This window comes from Artemia sp. Qi Xiang Cuo, chromosome 8 (genome assembly GCF_049724085.1).
Source record: "Artemia sp. Qi Xiang Cuo chromosome 8, ASM4972408v1, whole genome shotgun sequence".
Classification (NCBI taxonomy): Eukaryota; Metazoa; Arthropoda; class Branchiopoda; order Anostraca; family Artemiidae; genus Artemia; species Artemia sp. Qi Xiang Cuo.
The window spans coordinates 33437239-33457597 of record NC_142801.1 but is presented as its reverse complement, the minus strand read 5'-3'; the positions used below and the strand labels follow the sequence as shown (position 1 = coordinate 33457597).

General features: G+C 34.8%; 1 protein-coding gene across 1 annotated transcript in view; it reads left to right on the top strand.

The window, feature by feature from the left end:
* Positions 1–20359, top strand: part of RyR (Ryanodine receptor) — a 602377-nt gene that overhangs the window by 325766 nt on the left and 256252 nt on the right. The window contains 8 exon segments of the mRNA XM_089093383.1: positions 2091–2393; positions 4353–4711; positions 6498–7102; positions 8505–8800; positions 9710–9947; positions 13598–13688; positions 18441–18623; positions 20101–20293. Of these exon segments, the coding sequence (XP_088949509.1) occupies positions 2091–2393; positions 4353–4711; positions 6498–7102; positions 8505–8800; positions 9710–9947; positions 13598–13688; positions 18441–18623; positions 20101–20293 (2268 nt within the window).

Below are 20359 nucleotides of genomic sequence, written 5' to 3'. Positions count from 1 at the left end.
AAATTATTATATTGTAACATCTCTTTTAGATATTTTGCTGCAATATTTGATAAAACGTTAAACTTCTTGAAGCATGTTCAGTGTATTTTTTGGCAAAAATTCATCATTATTAAAGGGTCCTTAGGCAATGGAATCATTTTTTGCTATGTGGTCCATTCCAAGCTGATATTTTGTCTTAATCTGTAAGTTTTTTTTGTGTAAAACTTGACATTGAACAATTTAATAGTCACTAGTCAGTTAAGAATAGCTACTAGTGTATAGTAACCGTAGTGTTTTAGCTCAGCTTTAATTATGGATATATTGGGCATGATTACATACTTGCTAGAGGTCTGCTATATCTGATAAAAGATCTGCTGCTTTTGCTTTTGGAAATCACCCCCTTTCCTAATTTTTTGAGCCCGTTCTTTGAGATCTTGTCCCGGGAACAGATAGGTCGGCATTCAGTAGGCTCCTAAAAAGCCGTTGTTGCAGTATATATAAATTTTTCCCGCCTTTTGGCGGAAATTCTTAAATAGCCTACTCCTGTTCATCATCGGAAAATCTGCCTGAAAAGCTGTCGTATTTCAACCAACTTTCAAAGCCGGTAATCGATTCCTGCTCAGTGGCAGAGGAGGAAAGGAGACTCTAAATTATGGCCTTAAGCACTTTTACCTAAAGGAGACATCGGATCCAAATCCAAACCAAAGTTGATGGGAAGTAAAAATTCGGCTTATAGTTGTGCCTCTTTATTGCTTGCACATGATCAATCTATGTGGGAGTAAATAGGCTATAGGTATCGAAATCTCTTTTTATTAGTCTAACTACTTGGCGGGCTGGTGGAATTCCTTCAAAAACACCTAGTCAGCAGCTAAGTAGTATTTCAGTTTATCTGATAGATATTTTCACGTCTTGATCTCCTCAGTTGTTAACCATGGTTCACTCTTGTTGCAACAATTTGCGCGGTCTTGGCACTGAACGTTTGGTTGACTTTTAACATTCTGACGTAACATGTTGCAATTTTCATATTATTTAAACTATTGAAATTATTAGACCACCGGGAAAAGAAAACAGGGCAGCCTAGAGAACCAAAAATCCTCCTCCAATCTTGACAATGCACTAAAAACGGGTTATAATTGGACAGCAAGAAGTACCCAGGAACTTCAGTTGAATGGAGATTTGTTGCAAGCCTGGGCTCATCTTGTTTAAGGGGTTACAGCGTTTTCAATGCTTGGCGACGTACATCTATCAACAAGAGTCGACGCCCTATATAGGCATTTTTCTAGGCCCATTACCACGAATTTGTACATTTCTACATGCAAATATTATGCTGCGATGGGGAGGCAATCAAAAAAAAAAAAAAAAAAAAAAAAAAAAAAAAAAAAAAAAAAAAAACATCGCGAGGAGAGGTTTAAAAGCCTACTAGAACACAAAACCATGATCATTTGTTCAAAATCAAATCTAATAAGTAATTAAGTTACAGTTTCCTCAAGAGGTCCAAGTTGTCGAACGAACTCTGCAGAATTCGTAATCGCGACTCTTGATAAATGAACTTGTGAAAAACCTAACCTGACTTCGCTATGAGACCGCATAAGCAGGATTTTTATCGTAGAGCTGAGGGTGAATTACGAAGCTCGTAGTAGATCAGTGACCCACAATACTGGAACAAGTGCATTGTTTTATGTTCAGCCTGCTCTTCGTCAGGGGCTTTGGAGACGAGAAAAAGAAATTTGACCACAAATGTCACAACCCCGTCTCAATAATGGGTTAAATCGCTGAAATATGGTCCCAATGGTCCCTTATCAGTAATAGACCCCCCCCCCCCATCTCCTGAAACAAAATTACAGAAAGATTTTGCCGCTGTCATGACCTCAGCAAAGAATTTTTATCCCTTTGACAACCTGATAAAATAATTATTAATAAATCAATTGATGCTTCATCAAATATAAATGTTTGTTCCCAAATTATTTTTTTGTTTTGGGGTAAATCCCACTTTTATTTATTTTCTTGTACTCGCAGCTTAGGACTTTATGGTATATGATAATGGTCGTTCTGATTAGTTCATCAGACCCGCTTAATAATAAATATTATAATTTTGATTGTGTTTTTTTAAGGATCTTGCTCATGTGTACATCGGATGGGTGACAACACAATATCATTTAGCTGATAAGACATTTGATCAGACAAAAAATAGAAAAGTGACCGTTGTCCATGTTGATGAAGGGGATCATGTTGTGGAAAACATAGACCGTAATACTTGCTACATGCTCCGAGCAGATGAGCTTTATAATGAAGTGAATCAGGATTCAAGCAGCAAAGGAGCATCACAAGGATCCTTTATTGGATGTTTCGTTGATACAGCTACCGGTTTCATAACCTTTCAATGTGATGGTAAAGATACTCGTCACAAGTATAAGGTTAGCCTCTTTTTTCATCTTTTCATGGATTTTCTAATTACCTTTGCAATTATAAGTACAGGAAATTTTTATGAGAGAAGAAAGAGATATCTCTTGCTGTAGACTTGTATTACAAATTGTTTAAATCATCAGTACATTTCTTGGTGTTGAAGGGCTCAACCATACAAATAAATTGGCTAAGCTGGCTGTTGGCTGTTTGGCTAAATTGGCTCATTTGAGGAAATAGGTGATTCGATAACTGTATCAACTAGTAAAGTGTTTTGATCTTTATTAATAAACAACGAATTACGTTGAAACTTCTAGAAACACGCGTTTTAGTTAAGAACCGTTGCTTTAATGTTTTGATGGAGGGGCTTATGTTCAAGAAGAAATTTTCTTCGTCAGAAAACCTTCAGACTTTTTTTTAGTGTTGTAGAGTCATGTACTTTACATACATTTTTTTTCCAGGGTGAGAGAGAGGGGGAGGAGATAACAGTCATTGAACTACCCTTGGTTTCACCTAAAATACAAAAAACTAATAGATGGAACGATGCTTTGATTGTTGTAGGCTATTGAAAATGAGTATTTAAAGGCGTTGGAAAGGAAACCTGGTACTAAAGCGAAAACTTTCCTTTGCATGAATGCTGCATTAATTACTTTTAAGCTAGTAATATCTAAATAAAGCCTTTTCGTATGACAGATTGATTCCATTTTGTTAGCTGAAAAAAAAACATCCCCTTTTTCTTCTAACTAAACAGTCACACAAATGCACTTAGTATTAAGATGAATCTTTGTATTTGAGAGTTTTTATTGTAACTCGGGGGAAATTAGATTTTCAAAGGCTATTTCAACATTCCGATCTGTCAAGTTTCACTACTTAGTGTTATTGTCTTTTTCAATTATCCAGGGAAAGGTCACTCATAGTTTACGAAGCCAATTAATATCATTAAGCTAAGAAAATTTCGTTTAGCAGCTAATTTTGTGGTTTTGTTTTATTTGGCCTAGGATTTCTCTCAAGGTTGACATAGTTGGTTTTGAAAGACATATTGCTCTTTGTCCATCGGGTTTTAACTTATTGCCCGTAGTCGTTTTTTTCAACTTTTTGGCCAGAAAGATTGATTCTTACATAACTAGTTGAACTAGCGCTTAAAAATTCCTTTAAAAAGGAGGGGGAAAAGTTACGTTCTTCGAGAGAGAGAAAAAATGTCGCTGGAAATTCTATTTGGTTAAATTAAAAATGAACTCTTTTCTCTATTTATCTTTTTTATTCTAGATTCTATTCTTCAGCAGCATGATCATTCTGTATGATGGTAGTACAATTTCTTGTTTTAAATAATAATTAATTACAGGGTACAGAAACTGTTCAGTTTTGCTGTAGGCTCTGGCTGTTTTACTTTATATTTTGTAAAGTACTGTACAAAGGCAGTGTTCTTACGTACGAAATTCGACTTTCGGAGCTAAGGAACATAAATTTTCAGACATATCAAACAGATTTCAATGTAGTTACTTTGTGCCATAATTTGGTAGCGCAACACTCTATTTTGGTCTTGAGAGAACTTTTTTTGAGAGCTCAGAGGCGTCAATGTTTGCAACAAGTGTAATCTCTGACAATTTCTTAAAAGAAAAGCTAGTGTTTAATACCATCCGTATGGAAACTATGAAGAAAGTTAGATAATGTAACTACATTTTTGCAGATATTTAAGATGTAGGTGGTTACGTTTGACGTTTTTTTCCTAACTCTTTTTAGTTAGAAACACATTTTAATACGATAATAAATTAAAACGATTTGCCTGAAATATGCTGGGTTATCCTACTTGAGAGAGAGAATCAAAAAGAAAATAAAAAGAAAGAGAGGGAAAAGGGAGATGGTAAAGGATACTATTTGGAAAATAGACTATAAGTAATATTTCTCAGTGGCTTTTTCTGGTTAATGAATTGTAATTGTTGTTTTGACTTTTAATATATTTTCAAAAATTCCAGATGGAGCCGTCAACAAAACTGTTTCCTGCAATATTTGTCGAGGCAACAAGCAAGGACATGCTTCAATTTGAATTAGGTCGGACACAAACTACTCTTCCACTTTCGGCAGCCATTTTGCAAAACTCGGAGAAGCACCATACGCCTCAACTTCCGCCAAGGCTGAAAGTTCAGTGCTTACAGCAGCATCAATGGGCACGCGTACCCAATGAATCACTTCGTGTCCATGCTCTCAAATTGTCAGACATCCGAGGATGGTCTTTGCTATGCGAAGATGCAGTCTCAATGTTAGCGCTGCATATTCCAGAAGAAGATAGGAGCATTGATGTGTTGGAACTTATAGAGCACGAAAAGCTATTGAGGTATCCACTTGCTTTCTATTAGTGCGGATATTATAACCTAATTACCACTGACAACCTGCTATCTTGAATTTCGATATTCATTTCTTATAAAAAATTTTTTTTTTAATTTCTTCAAATAATTTTTTTGGGTTTTTACTATCATATGCAAGATTATTTTAAATATGAGCGGATGCTGCTGTACCCCTCGGTCCCTCGCTCTTTACATTGGAACTTAGCCTTTATATGAAAATTCACTGACTCATTAAGTATATTTTTTTTTTCAAAATAAAATCAAATTTTCCTAAATAAGAGGAATGCCATCACCTATTTCAGGCCTTCACCTCTTACAAAAAAGCTCACAATTTTGTGACATTATCATAGGCAGCGCAAGAGCTCTGCTTAAGTAAAGAGCAATGTGGGCACAATGTTTTTTTTTTTTTTTTTTTTTTTTTTAGACCAGGGCACTTCGTATCGAAGGAGTTGTTGTTGGAATTAGATCCTGTACGCTTTTTGGTGTATAGGACAGCAAGGGTTGAACTCCCATGTCGAGGCAATCTTGAGCCAGATACCACAGTTCATTGATAGATGATCGTATAGCTCTTGCCTCATATTCAAGGGAACGACCAATAGTGGTTCACTCTTCCGGAGGAGTCCAGCACCAAACATCATAGGGAAGTTGTCCTTGTCTCATTCGAGTCATGTAACCCCAGTAACACCACCTTCTAAGTCGGACTTCGTCGGTTATTCGAGGCAGCTTGGTAGGAAGCCTGATTCGGGAGTTGGGTACTCTATTAGCCCAACAAATCGCGAGTGTTCTTCGTAGGTAATTGTTCTCAAATCGAAGTAAGGGTTTCTCCACAGCTCTAGACGGACTCCAGGATTTGCATCCGTAAATTTCTAGGGTGATAACGTTGCTATTGAACAGGCGCAGTTCCGACTTCAAAGAATAGTTGCTAGATCTCCAAACACTATTTAATTGAGAGAACGTTTCATAATAGCGTTTAGGTTTTAATAAATTCCATATATTTTTAGAGACGACTAAGAGCTTGAAACCTTTGTACTAGGATTGTCTGACTATGGTAAACCTTTGTCCTAGGGGTAATTTCAGGTAAAACATAGTATTTTGAAAGATGTACTGTTGTCAAAAATATAAACTATAATGGGAGGGAGGGGGAATCCGAGCATATTTCCTGAGAGAGGAGGTTCAGTTTAAAACTGCAATTTTCAGCCGACCACTTTGATTTCTTTTTAACGGACGAGTTCTTCGGACTGATGTCAGGAGAGAAAGAGGGAAGTTCTCTATCACTTTCAACTCTCCTCTTCCTTGTATTCTGGTATGATTCGCGGTTAAACTGTAAAAATAGTCATTGTACTTTAAACTTCAAATTTTCATTAAATATCCGACTGTGACTTTGGTTTTCAATTGTTTTTTGAAATTCGAAATTTACAGTCAAATTTACAAGTACTAAATAAAATTTCTAAATGGAATGTCGAGCAGAGAGCAGAGTTGGCAGGAAGAAAAAAAGCGAAGTACGACGTTGAACACTGATTTGAGAGCCATATAGAATTTGTTTAGATTATGCATGCATAATTTAACCGCAATTGTGTAACAGTCATAACAGAAATCCCAAATTCAAACAGCCTTGGTACTCAAAAGGCCGGTCTTAACAGGCTTTTCTTGCCGTTTTTTTTTTCATTTTTTTTTTTTTGAAAACTTCAAATTTAGTAATAGCCTAGTGAATAATACATTAAGTAGAAGTGGATTTTTTTCAGTAGTAGAGAATTTAACTCTAAAATTTGCTTTCAGCTTCCATTCGCATACGTTGCAGCTGTACTCAGCTCTCTGCTTCCAGTCTAACTTTCGAGCTGCACACATAATCTGTTCTCACGTTGATAAGAAGCAATTACTGTATGCAATTCAGTCCGAATACATGGCTGGCCTTTTACGATCTGGTTTTTATGATCTTCTTATATCCCTTCATCTGGAATCCTTTGCAAATACTATGGAGGTAAACCAAAATGAATATATTATTCCATTATCACCACAACTGAAAGAAACCTACTCTGTCGAAGCGCAACAGCATAGTTTGAGTTCCCTTCTATTTGAATCTGTTCGTCCACAGATGAAAACATCAGAAATCCATGATGTTGTTGATAATATTAAGAATTTAAGCTCTCCAATATTCCCCTTTGAGGCTGTGAAGGTGTTTACAATGTCTTCCCTAGAAACTGCAGTTAAGCTTAATCAAGTGCACAATAGAGATCCAGTAGGAGGTAGTAATGAGAGACTGTTTGTGCCTTTATTGAAAGTGTTGGATAAGCTTTTATTATGCGGAATCCTTGATACTGAAGATATTGAAAGGCTTCTAAGAATGATTGACCCTGAAGTGTTTGACCCAGAATTTGATAAAGGTAAGATCTTTTTCTTTTCTGACATTAAGATCACCATATAAACACAATGTTTAAAATTATTACTAAAAAAGAAGAAAAATAGAACAGAAATTTTTCGTTTCTTAGGGTATTCGTTGGTTAATCGTCAATCTAGTACCCTTCTATCAGGACGTTGCTATTATGTATTTTCTAGCATAAGGGAATGGGCGCATATATATAAAGATAATTTGGTGTGTTCGTTTGTTTTTAGATTTTAATTTTTTATAAAAACGTTTTCAAGTAGAAATTTTGAAATTGATGAGCTGTTTGAACATTAAAAAAAAATCTTATTGAGTACCCACACACCAGGCACAAAAAAAAAGATCATCTAACATCAAAGAACATACATTTTTGAAACTTTAAATCAAAACTTTAAAACAGTATGTTACGAAGTCACTCCTAAGTACCAAAGATTATATTTTACCTTTTATTTCAGCTAACTGTACTTGTGTTTCTTTGTTTTATGTGTGTTTTATACTTTGCGTGTTTTAATATCTTTTATAAAGTTCATTCATTATTATCTTTAATTTTGATAAAAGACTAAAAGGTGATATACCTTTTTGATTAAAAGGTGATATACGAGATTTAATAATAATAAAAAAAAAACTGTACACCACTGCGGAGTGTGTAAAACCAGTCATCGCTTCTTGCCTTGACTTTTATTGAATAAAAGCAATAAAAAAAAAGCACAAATACGAACACAACTCAAGGGATTGGTCAATGATCCCTAGGGCCTTCTCGCACTAGATATTTTCATGCTTGTGAGGTAGTTGCCAAAAAGCGTTTGCTAAGCTGTTTTCAAAAAGGAGGATTAGCAGGGTAATGTATGTTCAATCCCACTTTGATCAATCTGAAATCTGTTGCCGTGGTGATACTCTCTTAGAGAATACATCAGCGAACGATTTTTGGCAGTTGTCTCGAAAGTGCGGAAATGTCAGAGACGACATTTGTCTATGACGATGAAAAAATATGATTGAAATTTTGAATGTGAATATATCATTAGTTCTAAAGAAGGTCTCTATTGGTCTTGACTTGAATTGCTTTTTGCTTTATTTACTATAATAATAGATAAACTATATATGGATACAACCGCCGGGGGAAGACTCCAAAACCCTGTTTATGGACGACTGCAATCCTCTGAATAGAAACTAAGAATCAGAAACTAAGAAATTAATTAAGAGATGGACTATAACACTCTCTTTCACTTAACCACTCATAGGCTACCATAATCTAAAGAATTTTTTTTATTTCTTTTATCTTTTAAACGTAGATAAGACATTAATTAATAGGATTAGGATGTTATGCTTAATTAACTACGCAGAGTGACTAAAGCCTTTAAATTTATCTTAAATCATGATCAGTGAAACTTTTTTTTTATATATAGTTGGAAACGATGAACACCGAAAAGGTTTGCTTCAGATGAAGCTTGCTGAAGGCTGTAAGTTCCACTTGTGCAGTCTGGTACATCACCTGTGTGATATTCAACTCCGCCATCGTGTCGAAAGTGTAATTGCTTTTGCTCACGATTATGTTGGTGAAGTGCAGAGTGATCAGTTAAGGAGATATATTGAAATCAAGCAATCAGACTTGCCATCTGCAGTTGCCGCTAAGAAGACTAAAGAGTTCAGATGTCCACCAAGGGAGCAGATGAACGTCATCCTTGGGTTCCGTAACTTAGAGGTAACTGATTTAAATAATTATTTAAAATAAGCTAATTGGTAGAGAACATGATAAAATGTATTACTAATTTAAAAGTCAAAAATTAGGATTTATCATCTGTCCATATATTTGAATTAATTCGTATTTGAAAATGCTGGAATCAACGTTTGGGACTGTCCTGTTAGGGAGTCTTTTTTCTCTCCTAATGGGCATTTACAATTATTTGAATTAATACACAATATGTTCTATCTTTGAAACTTAATTGCCCAGAAGAAAGGGTTGACAAGGAACTCCCGCCTCAGGATCAGTCTAACTATGATATACAAAAATTGTGGCCCAAAATTCGATCGTAACTTATGAGTTGCATTACCCTCTTAGGGGCCAAAACCAGTTTAGGGTAAACTGTCACCTGTTTAACGCTCTATATTTTCTTTGATGCTCCCCTAAGCCCTAAGTGGCTTTGGGTGAAAATCTTAAGTTACCCATTAAACAGAACTATCGAACACTCCAAAAAAACGTGACACCTCCAATGGCACTAATTGTGACATAATTAGTCCCAAACTGTGCTAATGACCCATCATAGTTAAAGCAATAGTGTTTAGCTAGTAAAGAGCAAGTTGTCTCCTATGTATTAGCATCATTATTTTTTTTCTGGGTTTACCATGTAGACAGGAGAGAGAGAAAGAGAGAGAGAGAGAGAGAGAGAGAGAGAAAGAGAGAGAGTTATGCTGGTTAAAGCAAACTATCAGTTTCCACGCGTCTTTAATACAACTTAGGTAGTGAAATTAACGCTGCTATTAACTGATTATGTCAGAAAAGGAACCAGTAGGGTGTGCCAAGTGAGGTCATTAGTAGCGTTTCCAATTAGTTATTAAAGCTCCTTAAAGTATACCGTGACAGTTATTTGGACAAAGTATTCTTTTTTTGCAGGAAGAAGAAGTGGAAAATTGCCCTTGCAATGAAAATCTCAAGCAAAAAATAATAGAATTCCATGACATATTTCTTTCTCATATAAAAAATGCTGAACATGAGCTTGATGACCAGAACATGGATTCTGAAGAGAACAAAAACGGAATCGTTAAAAAATTCAAAAATTTCATCACTCTTGTTAAAGATGAACAGATTAAAGAAGATGCTGTGCCACCAAAGCGACTACCAACACGAGAAGGTAATCTTTATTATCACTTTCGTTCTCTTCAATTTTGCTCGACTCTTCGAAAGAATGACTCCCCAAAAAAAATTCAAAAATTAAATAATATTTGATAATTCATTAGAATTGCTATAAAATTGGAAGTAATGCACATGATAGTCTAAAATTATTTGATTGAATATAATTTAATATTTAACAATATATCCTATTGGTTCCTTTTTTACTCTGAGATCTGGTCTCGTTTTTCTTTTTCAAAATCTTTTTCAGATGTGAAATTATATTCTTAAAGTTACAATTTGAAGCATTTTCCAAATATACTTCACGTACAGTCTAGCAAAGAATATCCTATTGTTTGGCTTCGATTCATCTCGAAAATCATCATTAGCCCTCAGTTTAATCTCCTTTACCGTTCGATACAGTGAAATGAATGTTTTACAAAACTTTTTGTCGTGAACAATATCCATTTGACATGTGAGTTCTGACAAAGTTAGGAATACGCATATTGTTTCAGTATGTATTGGTAGTTACATAAGAGAAGCTGAGAGAGGTGCATACTGCTCGCATTTTGGCTGTGAAAAATTCAAGCTTGTATAGAAAGGTAACAGAAAATAAAATATTTGTTCAATATGACATTTTAATGCATGTATAGAACTCTAAAACTAATTTTTTGGAGGGTGAGACGAGATGGTCTGGGCCCCTTAAGATCTTATTTGGGGGTAAATGGTTTCAAAAATGGGCAAATGAGCATTTAACAGAATTATTTCGTACCACGTTAACGAACCATGAACTTGATTTCAGAAAACTCAGGGCCAAGCTACAAACATACATGCCATCTGCCAGCAAACAATAGGAGTCATGTAAAAAAAAAATTGAAATGTATGTGAAATGTATGGAAGTATGTGTGTGAACAGGTATTCCAGAAAATAAAAATTCCCCGATAGATGCTGTTTTGATCTTTTATTTTTATGTTGGCTCTTGTCACGAGAGATTATTCAAAATAATTTCCTTCTCTAGTGATGCTTGGAAATCTCTGGTATCCAAGCTTCTGATTGAATTTCTGACATATGAGGTGTTTTGTCCGTGCCCTGTCAGGATGGGCCTCGGAAATGTATGGAAGGGGTTTCATCCTGGTAAAAAAGAAAACATGCACATCAAGATAGGTTCTCTTTGGGGGAGGAGTGAAAGCGGGAGTGGGTGTTTCTCTACTTTTTACTAATAAAATTATACCCTTATAGCTCTGCTTCTAGCCCTTAGGCCCTGCTGTAGGTGATGTTGTTGGTCAAACTCGGATAATATGTGTCGAGACAGCTGTTTGGAAGCAATGGTTTGAATTCTGAACTGTAAACTTCATTTCAATCGATGTGACTCACACTAAGAATAAAGCTTTGCTATCAAGCTCAATGATTTTATTCAGTCTCAAAATAACGTGAAATACAACAATTACAGCACAGGCTTTCCCCAAGAAAATCCAAAAAGCACAATCTCTTTGCCTGCCAATTTGTATTTTTCTCAGCCAATCAAAATCCTCCAAGCCATATTTTGGAAGATAGTTATGCCATACTTAGACTAATCGAAACAACTCCCCATTTCTAAGATAACAACGAACTTGCGTTGTTCCAGAACTGCTTAAATTGTCTTAACCAGATTTTTTCTACCGCAGCTCTCTTTGCTCAAGAAATGTCAACTTTCTTACATTCTCTAATAATTAAGATCACTTTTATTTTTATTTCAGCTGACTCGTCATCCCTCTCCTTATTAGAAGACTGTCATCCCCCTCGGTAGACTTCCAGACTCCTTTCTACTAAGTTCATAAAATTACTGCAACTATCTTAATCTTCCAAAACTAAAGACTGTTGGAACTTTTTTCAATTAATGATTTTTGCATCTCTAAGTCTAGAGGATTGTTTCAAGAAAGCTAAAATTCTTTAAATCTATTGAACATTTTTTTACCTTTTTTTTTACATTTTTTTTTAATTGTGTACAATTCTAAACTTACATTTAATAGAAAAAAGGTCTGTCAAAAACATAGCCAATGCAGTTTTACAGTTTACCTTAAAAACCCTTTTAAAATATCGGATATTTTATAACTACAATCCATTCTCTTTTAAAAACGCGTAGAATTTTACAGCTATATTGAAAAAAAAAACTTCCTTTAGAAAGTTTTATTGTTGACCCACTAATATTTTACTCTTCAGGTTAATGTTTCATGCTCTGTAAAACAGTTCCAAGTTCATTTCTGATTCTAGACCTAATTCTTGTTCTAGAGTGGACAATTTTACGGAGATTTAGTTTGTGTGTGAGGTTGGAAAATCTTATAGGATATAGATGATGTATTCGCGGGTGGGGGTGTTAAGTCTATAAAACTTACTTGCACAAAGGATCCTGATTAATCCTCCATGTGTCCTTTGAGGACGTTAAATTGTGTCCTCTTACGGATTTTTATTGGCTATAAATGAATTTTTGGGTCCTTTCAAAATGTCGAGAATGTCGAGGCTACTTATCTGGCCCATATTTGGTTCTCTTAAAAAATTGTATGAAACCAATGCGTTACCTCATGTGTATAATAAAAAAAAACATAGGTTTATAACTTTTAACTAATTCATCCACTTTTTACCTGTAATCTAAATTGATTAATTAGGATTTATAATATTTGCAGTTCAGTTGTTTATCATAATTATGTGAGATTGGACTAACATAATAGTTGATTTTACTCGTTTATCCCCCAAGGAAAGATCAAAGATCTTTCTCATAGTCTCAATAATCAAAAAAGAAATTTTAGAATCCCTGAGGTTCAGTTCAGAATTGGTAACTACACATGCATAATGATATACATTTATGTATATACATACACATATAAACATGCTTACATGCATATATACACAATACAACGGTTCTATGAGAATATGCAGGTTATAAAATGTTTTTGAAATAAGAGCTCTTTTATTTCTTATAAAAAAGAAGAAATAAAAATAGAATATCATATACACTTTAACTCATAGCTCATTCGCTATGTACAATATTTCATTGCCTTAGTATTATTATTCCTTAATGTATTGTGTCAGTCTTGGTGCGTTCTTACAGTAAATAACATACTTACAGACAACGAAAAAGTTTTCTATTTTCAAAGTTTCTTTCCCTATAATTTTTAGTTTCTTTTGTGGTTCTCTTACTATTTTGCTCTTTTACTGTATGCTTACTATTTTGCTCTTTTCATCTCTGTTTTTTTGTCTCTTCTTTACTCCGTCTCTATTCTTATTCTGTGCATGATGAAGACAAATAGAGGACAGGTAAATTCTGACTCTTGGGACCACGTAGTCACACATATGCTATTTTTTATGTTGTACCTCTTTCACCAGTTTCTATATGACGTACCTCGAAACCTGAAAACAAGTGTTAGTCCCTAAGCCCCCCCCCCCACTATCTTGTCCAGTCCAATTTTACTCTCGGTAAGACAAAGCAAGGTTTCTTTCTTGCTTTTTCTCTTATGTCTTTTAACTTCAAAAACGTGTTTTGGGATTTCGTTTTCTCGCGTGTTTGTAGACACGAGAAAATTCCCGTGTTTGTGTTAATTTCATAATATCAAAAAATGAAACCGCAACCGTTAGAATCCTTTTACATGAAATTGATTTTTCCATTTTTCAAATATAATATTGTGCATTCATTTTCAGAAAAATTCAGGAAAGTGTTGATTACAACAATTGTGCGTTGGGCAGAGGAATCAGAAATGGAATCCAGACAACTTGTTCGTGAAATGTTCAGGTATGGGTGCTTTGAAACATGTATGATTCCTTGTAAAAACTAATTTTCTGTTTCAATTGGAGCGCACAACAGTCCTTGCAAAAAGGCTAGCTTTGCTCATGTTCTCCTAAAACTGAGGTAACTTTCCCATATTTATCACATATTGTCATTCAATTTGTTTATTATTTCCAGTTTTATATAATTGTGTAGTTTGATTAGATACATACAGCTGCTTCCACATTACTTCTATTTTCTATAGGGGGGGGGGGGAATTAAACAAAACAGAAAAAGGTGATTTACATGGACGTTTTTGATTACTGTTGATAAAATTATAAAAATCTTTATATTTTGGGAACCGAACTCCCAGGCCCACTGACTTGACCAATTAAAAATCTGTAACATTATTAATTTGTTAAATTTATTTATTGTGCTAATATCGACTCCATCGCGAAAAAGGAGTTCCTGTTCCTTTTAGCTTCTACCATCGCTCTTTACTTCCATGTTAAAAAAAAAAATGCTATCGATCTTTTCGCTAAAATTTCGCACGTAAGTTTGTTTGTTCGAAAGCTGGATCGAGTTGTTTTATGAAAATTAGCGGGAATTATTTACATTTTAATTTATAAATCAAACACGTGATATTTTTTTACTTCTCATTAAAACTGTAGAATTATGAACGACACAGAATTGCACTGCATTTTGTTTGTTTCGGTGGGCTTTTTGTGACTTTTTAACCTCCTCCTTGCGATGATGTTTTTATGAACTACCCCACATTGTGATTACCTTTAATATCCACGGGCATTTATATAGGATGGTAATAGGCATGGACTAGCTTTTGCAGGAGGTCGACTCTTGTTGACACGAATTCATCGCCAATGACACATTTTTTGAAAGTTTTGATCATTCTGAGTGGCCCAACTGTCTCAAAATGTTTATCTGACTCTATGGGTAGGTAAGGGTGTCAGGAGGCAGAAAGAGCACGAGAGGGGAGCTGGTTGCCCTCCAATCAATTTTTATTCTTTGAAATGGAACAAGAACTTTCATTGTCTGATAGAATGAGCCTCTCAAGTTTCTACGTATGAAGTGACAAGGACAAACATCACGAGTGACATAGATCTGTACGTAGTCAGCGGTACTGCATTGTGTCCGATCAGGTTATATTCGCAATTTGGCCTCAAGTCAAAAAATCTTTGCGTTACTCTATACCCGATTTAGGTTGTTTTGACTGAAGTCCTGAACCTTTAAAAATGCCCGCTTATATCTGTTGTTTGATTATATCACTTTTTGTACAGAATAAATATTCTGAATTTGACTGACAAAATTTGATTTTAGGCTTGTTTTATGATTTTCCGTGGCTTGTAGGTCAGAGGGACCATGGGGAAGAGAAAACTCCTCCAATTTGCCGTAAACACCAAAAAAGCTTTGAAAACGGTTGCTTTTTTCCAAATAGCACGAATGTTTAGATAATTGAACGAATCTTTCCTAAAAAGCACACAATTGTCAAAAAGGCATGCTTCTGCTAAGTGGCATAGCAAATTTGAAACTCATTTAAAGACACTGGTTATCTTTTTAAGCAAATTTTGAACCACAACTTTGTATTTTAACTTTATATCTTCTTTTCTTTTCCTCTGTGACCGATGTCCTAATCTGCGGGGTGCCAAATCAGCTTGGCACAGCTTGCCTAAAGGTCCGTTGCCATCCATGTATCTCCAGTAAAAAGGTTTTTTACCATCGTAAAACAAAGGTTAGAGGGAATGATTTGGGTGAAAGGGTATGGGGTACAAATCTCAAGGAAACAGGAAGTATCTTCTTCTTGGTCCCACCTCATGGGACAGTCATGTAGCTAATAAATTTTTATACTAACTGCCGACTAACATTGGATATATAAGACTAAATGGTAAAAGGTTTGGGAGGAATAAATAGTTACTGGTAAAGGGAGAAAGACATCATCATATCAAAAGAAACCATGTGTTTCCAGGTTTTCAAAAGGCATATTTACGATATCTCAGCAAAGGCCAAGGGTATTAAGCTGAGACTTTCAGGGATTGTTGAGGAGAATTTTGAACAAAAGCAGAACTCACTATATTTGTTCAGATTGTTAAAAGGGATCTGCTATCTGCTCAGATTGCAGATAGATCCTATCTGCAGTAAATATTACAATACTAATATACCTGTAATGTCTCAAGAGTACCTAAGGGTTTTAGGTTGAAACTTTCAGGGAATGTTGAGCTGAATCAAAAAGCACCATGTACATCCAGCTGGTCAGTGAAATGTATCTGCAAAATATCAGGAATTGCTAAAGGCATTAAGTCAAGTCCTTATGGCACATTGAGGGAGATGATACACTAAATAAAAATCAAACAAAATGTGCATTCAAGGCTGTTAAAAGGGTATATCTGTAATATCTCAGAAATGCACAAGGGAATTAAGTTTTATCTTTTAAAGTGTGTTGACGGGGATGTTCGATTAACATTTTTCTGCATTCAGGGTTGTAACATGATAGTGATGAGAAAAGCTTCAACCCTATAGAGTCCCAAAGACTATGAAAATTTTCAATCCATTTATTTGAAGAATATTCTACGTAACCACCCATCCATTGTTCTATAGTACAACTATTATCAGTATTTGCTGTAAAATTTTGTTCAACACACAAAGAGCAAACCAATCTTAATTCTTAAGGGAAAAAAAAACTGAAGGAAATTCTTAAGGAAGCAAATGAAGTTTCGAAAGAAAAATAAAAAGGTGCATTAAACCTAAGACCGGCAGAAGTGTAAAACAAAACATCAATCACTATCAATAAGTAAGAGAAACAGCAAAAGAACATAAATTACAATGAATATTGAAGATAAACACAGAATGAGTAAAAAGCAGGACGTCATTTGCCCTACACTGACAACAAAATGCATTTTAGGTGTTTTCTCTTCTATAACGTAAAAAAAAATACAAAATTGCCAAGACTTTCAGAAATGGCTATCAGGATATATTAAACTGTAAATCTGCATTTCGTAAGATATTTTCAGTAAACTTGGTTAATATGATAATTTTTTTCTTTGTTTATTTTTTGTTGATGTTATTACAAATAAAAACTGACAGTTCGAAATAAAAATTGTTTTCATTAAAGCGCAACTGACGTTCTGGTCTTTACAAGGCACAGGGAGCGTTAGCCTGACTTCTTATTTGCTGTATTTTCTGTTCGTTTTAAGTTTAACTGGGCAATTATCAGGTAATAAAATAGATGACATGGTGTCACACACACACACACACACACACACATATATATATATATATATATATATATATATATATATATATATATATATATATATATATATATATATATATATATATCTTTCATTTTTCATGGTATTGGTTACTATTGAGGATATACTTGTCGTTTAATACCACAAGTATTATGATATCTCTGTCGTGATCCCCTATTCTCGTTTTTTTTTTTTTTTTTTTTTTTTTTTTTTTTTTTTTTTTTTGTCTAATTGAAACTATTTAACGGTACAAGTCCTACAAAAATTTTGATCCGAAGTTCAGCAGGCTATTTAAATAGAGCAGTTACTTTATGATCAATTCATAGTAAGAATATTGTCTTGAACCAGCGCATGGGAGGGATAGGGAAAACTTCTGTGAGATTGGCCCGAAGACCCTCCTCCTCTTAGGTGGCCAGGACTCCTCTTAGATATCCTAGAAAAATACCTTTTCGATGTCAATGCTCTTACCTTGTCTATAGAGCATCCCTTGAGTCAAAATTCAATATGAAAACAGTGCTTTACATGCCCTTAAAAAACAAACTATGGACTAAGTTGACCTGGTATACAATTCGTAGTAACACTGTCTTGAACCTGCACACTAAAAGAACAGGGTGCATATTTCCTCTAATATTGACCCTGAAATTAGTCATTTCCACGCGGTGTAGTTTCTCTGAGATATCTGGAATAAACTAAAATGCCCATGACCAAATATCTGGAAGACCATAGGCTCAACAATGTATAACAAGTCTACCTTTCTATGGAAGATTTATTTATGAATCTGTATGTATAGAATAAGCAGTTCTTCATAACTTTAGTCTCTTTCCCATGGTGTGGAACCGCATTGCTTGTGCTACCCTTGAAGATATATTGTTCACATATTTCGACCTTTCTAATTAAAAAAGCTTGACCTGAAATGTTGACTCGATGCCGTGTTTACCTGTGAAGGGCTTAGAAGTAGAAAACTGTGCGGAAGGGGCAGTGTTAGTTGTTTGTGATAAGTTTTGGCTGCTTAAAAGGGCACTGCAGTTTACGATTTCTGTTCAAAAAATCTTTCCTGGGATTTTACGACCGCTGGTTTGATACGAGCACCTCAGGCGAAAAAAATAACAACAAATAAACATATAAAATAATATACACTTACTTGTGACGCGAAAAATATGAATTTTTAATTTTTGGAGGTAGAGTCTAAAAATTGCTTTGTTTGGCTCTTAGTCGCTTAGAATTTGATGCTGTGAGTTTTGTACAGACTGAGTCGCCTTTCTCCCCATTTTTAAATTTTGCAGATTTGACTTTTGATTGGTAGCTTGAAGCTTATTAAATTTTAGATATTTGGAAGCAGTATTAAATAGAGACATTCAATGTTTATATACTCGTCAAGGATATACAATAAAAATTGACAAGAGGAAGTAACGGAGACAGAAAAATGACATTACCTTTCTGAGAAACTTTTTAAAGCCTTTTTATGGTCAAGAAATTTCAGGGAACCCCAATACTTTAATGTTAATACTTTTTTTAGACTGCTCCTTCGTCAGTACGATGGGGTAGGAGAAGTAATGAGAGCCCTTTTGAGCACTTACGTCATCAATTCTCAGACTAAAAAAGATGTTCAACTTCTTTGGGAAGGATTGAGTCGGGTCAGAGGACTTCTACCCGTGCAAATGTCTCAAGAAGAAGAAGAATTGGTTAGAGTACTTCTCTGGTAAGCTTTATAATGTTTAGCCCTATTGGTTTTGTTTGAATAGTCGAAAGATTTTCTTATGTTCTTTCTTTTTCATACGGTGAAGTAGCTTTCGACGCTATGAACGCTAGTTGGTACAAAACTATAGTACTGAAAATTATAGAATACAGTATATTTACACCGCAAAAAATATTTGTTATTACCGCAATACACCGAAATTTACACACCGCATTTACATCGCGTTAACCACAAAAAATGTGAGATAAACTATGACTTCAGAAATCACTTTTAATTTGCTTTAATTCTAGTAGATACCCTTTCTTCATAATTTCACTTTTGAAAAGTAGACGGAAATCAAGGCATCTATTAAGTTCAATAATGAATGATTATTGGTAGTCTGAATTATCAAAAAGAAAAAAGTTTCGAAAAGGATAAAAGCCAGTGTTTATTTGCAGTTATAACAGTCAGTTTTTATGGTGTCTATTTTACTTTTTATTGATCAACCACAAAATTGAATGTCGTTACAAATATTTGAATCGCAGCCATAACTACCTTTTGGAAAAGATAGTTTTCAATCTCCAATTACCTTTTGGTATTCTAAAAAAGTAGAAGACTCCACTTTTCGGTAACCCAGCTGTAGCCAAATGAAATACAGGTTGTCGTGGAATAGATTATAAGAAACGATTTAAAGTAAGTAAGAATCTTGTGTGATGCATTTTAAAATGAACCTCTGAATAGAGTAGGTTTAGAAGTAGAAACTCAACTTCTGTGATACTTGGCTGCTAAAGTGACCAGTTTTCATTGTCTTTTTCTTTTGTTAAAACAACACACATCCTTAATTGCCTTTAGCACCAAAGAAAGCAATTTTGGGGTTAAAACCCAAGCGTTTCTTCAATTGAGAAAGATGAAGTAACATATGGGAATATAAGTCGAAGTGTCTTGTCAATGAAACAATTCTTGAGTACCCCTCGGAAAACAGGGGACTAATTTAATCAACCTGATCAATGGTGGGGTATAAATCTCAACCGGAAAAAAAGAAAGTCGCATTGCCTATTTTAATTACAGGGGCGTTATTTGCTATTGGGAAGGGGTGGGGTAACTGCACCTCCCAGACCTTGGTTTCCCTCCCCCCATCAGAAATTTAGTTTCTTCCCAAATCTTGTCGAAACTAAGATAAACCTTCATAATTCAAGCATCAACAGAAACAGGTCAGTTTTTTTAGTACATATTTACCTTTATAGAACTATTTAGTACCCTTATGCTATTTTTATAGCACTAAATAGTACCTTTATGGTACCGAATGACTTAGTTTTTAGTTTTTACTGTCATTTTTACTTGATTTGGGAAAATTGGCTCCAACTTTGCTCCCACCCCCCAGGATTTTGACGAAATTATGCCACTGTTTACTTACTTCAACCAAAATCCCCTTGTCAGAAGATTTTTTTTCGTCATGTACTGTAAAAATCTGACTCTGTATGATCAAACAAACTTTTTCTAGGAACATGGTTAACAATCACGTGTTTTTTCAACATCCAGATTTAATTAGAAATCTAAGAATGAACGAAAATGTAATGGCTATCATGATGAACACTCTGGGAAGAAGAGCTCAGGCTCAGAGTGATGTACAAGTCCCGCAATCTCAGGCAGCCATTGGGGATATGGAAGCTACGACAGCAGCTCCAACGGAGAAAGTAAGCTTGTTCAATGCTTTTTAAATATTTATAGGCAAATTTTAAAGATTATCCTTCTTTGTGGCT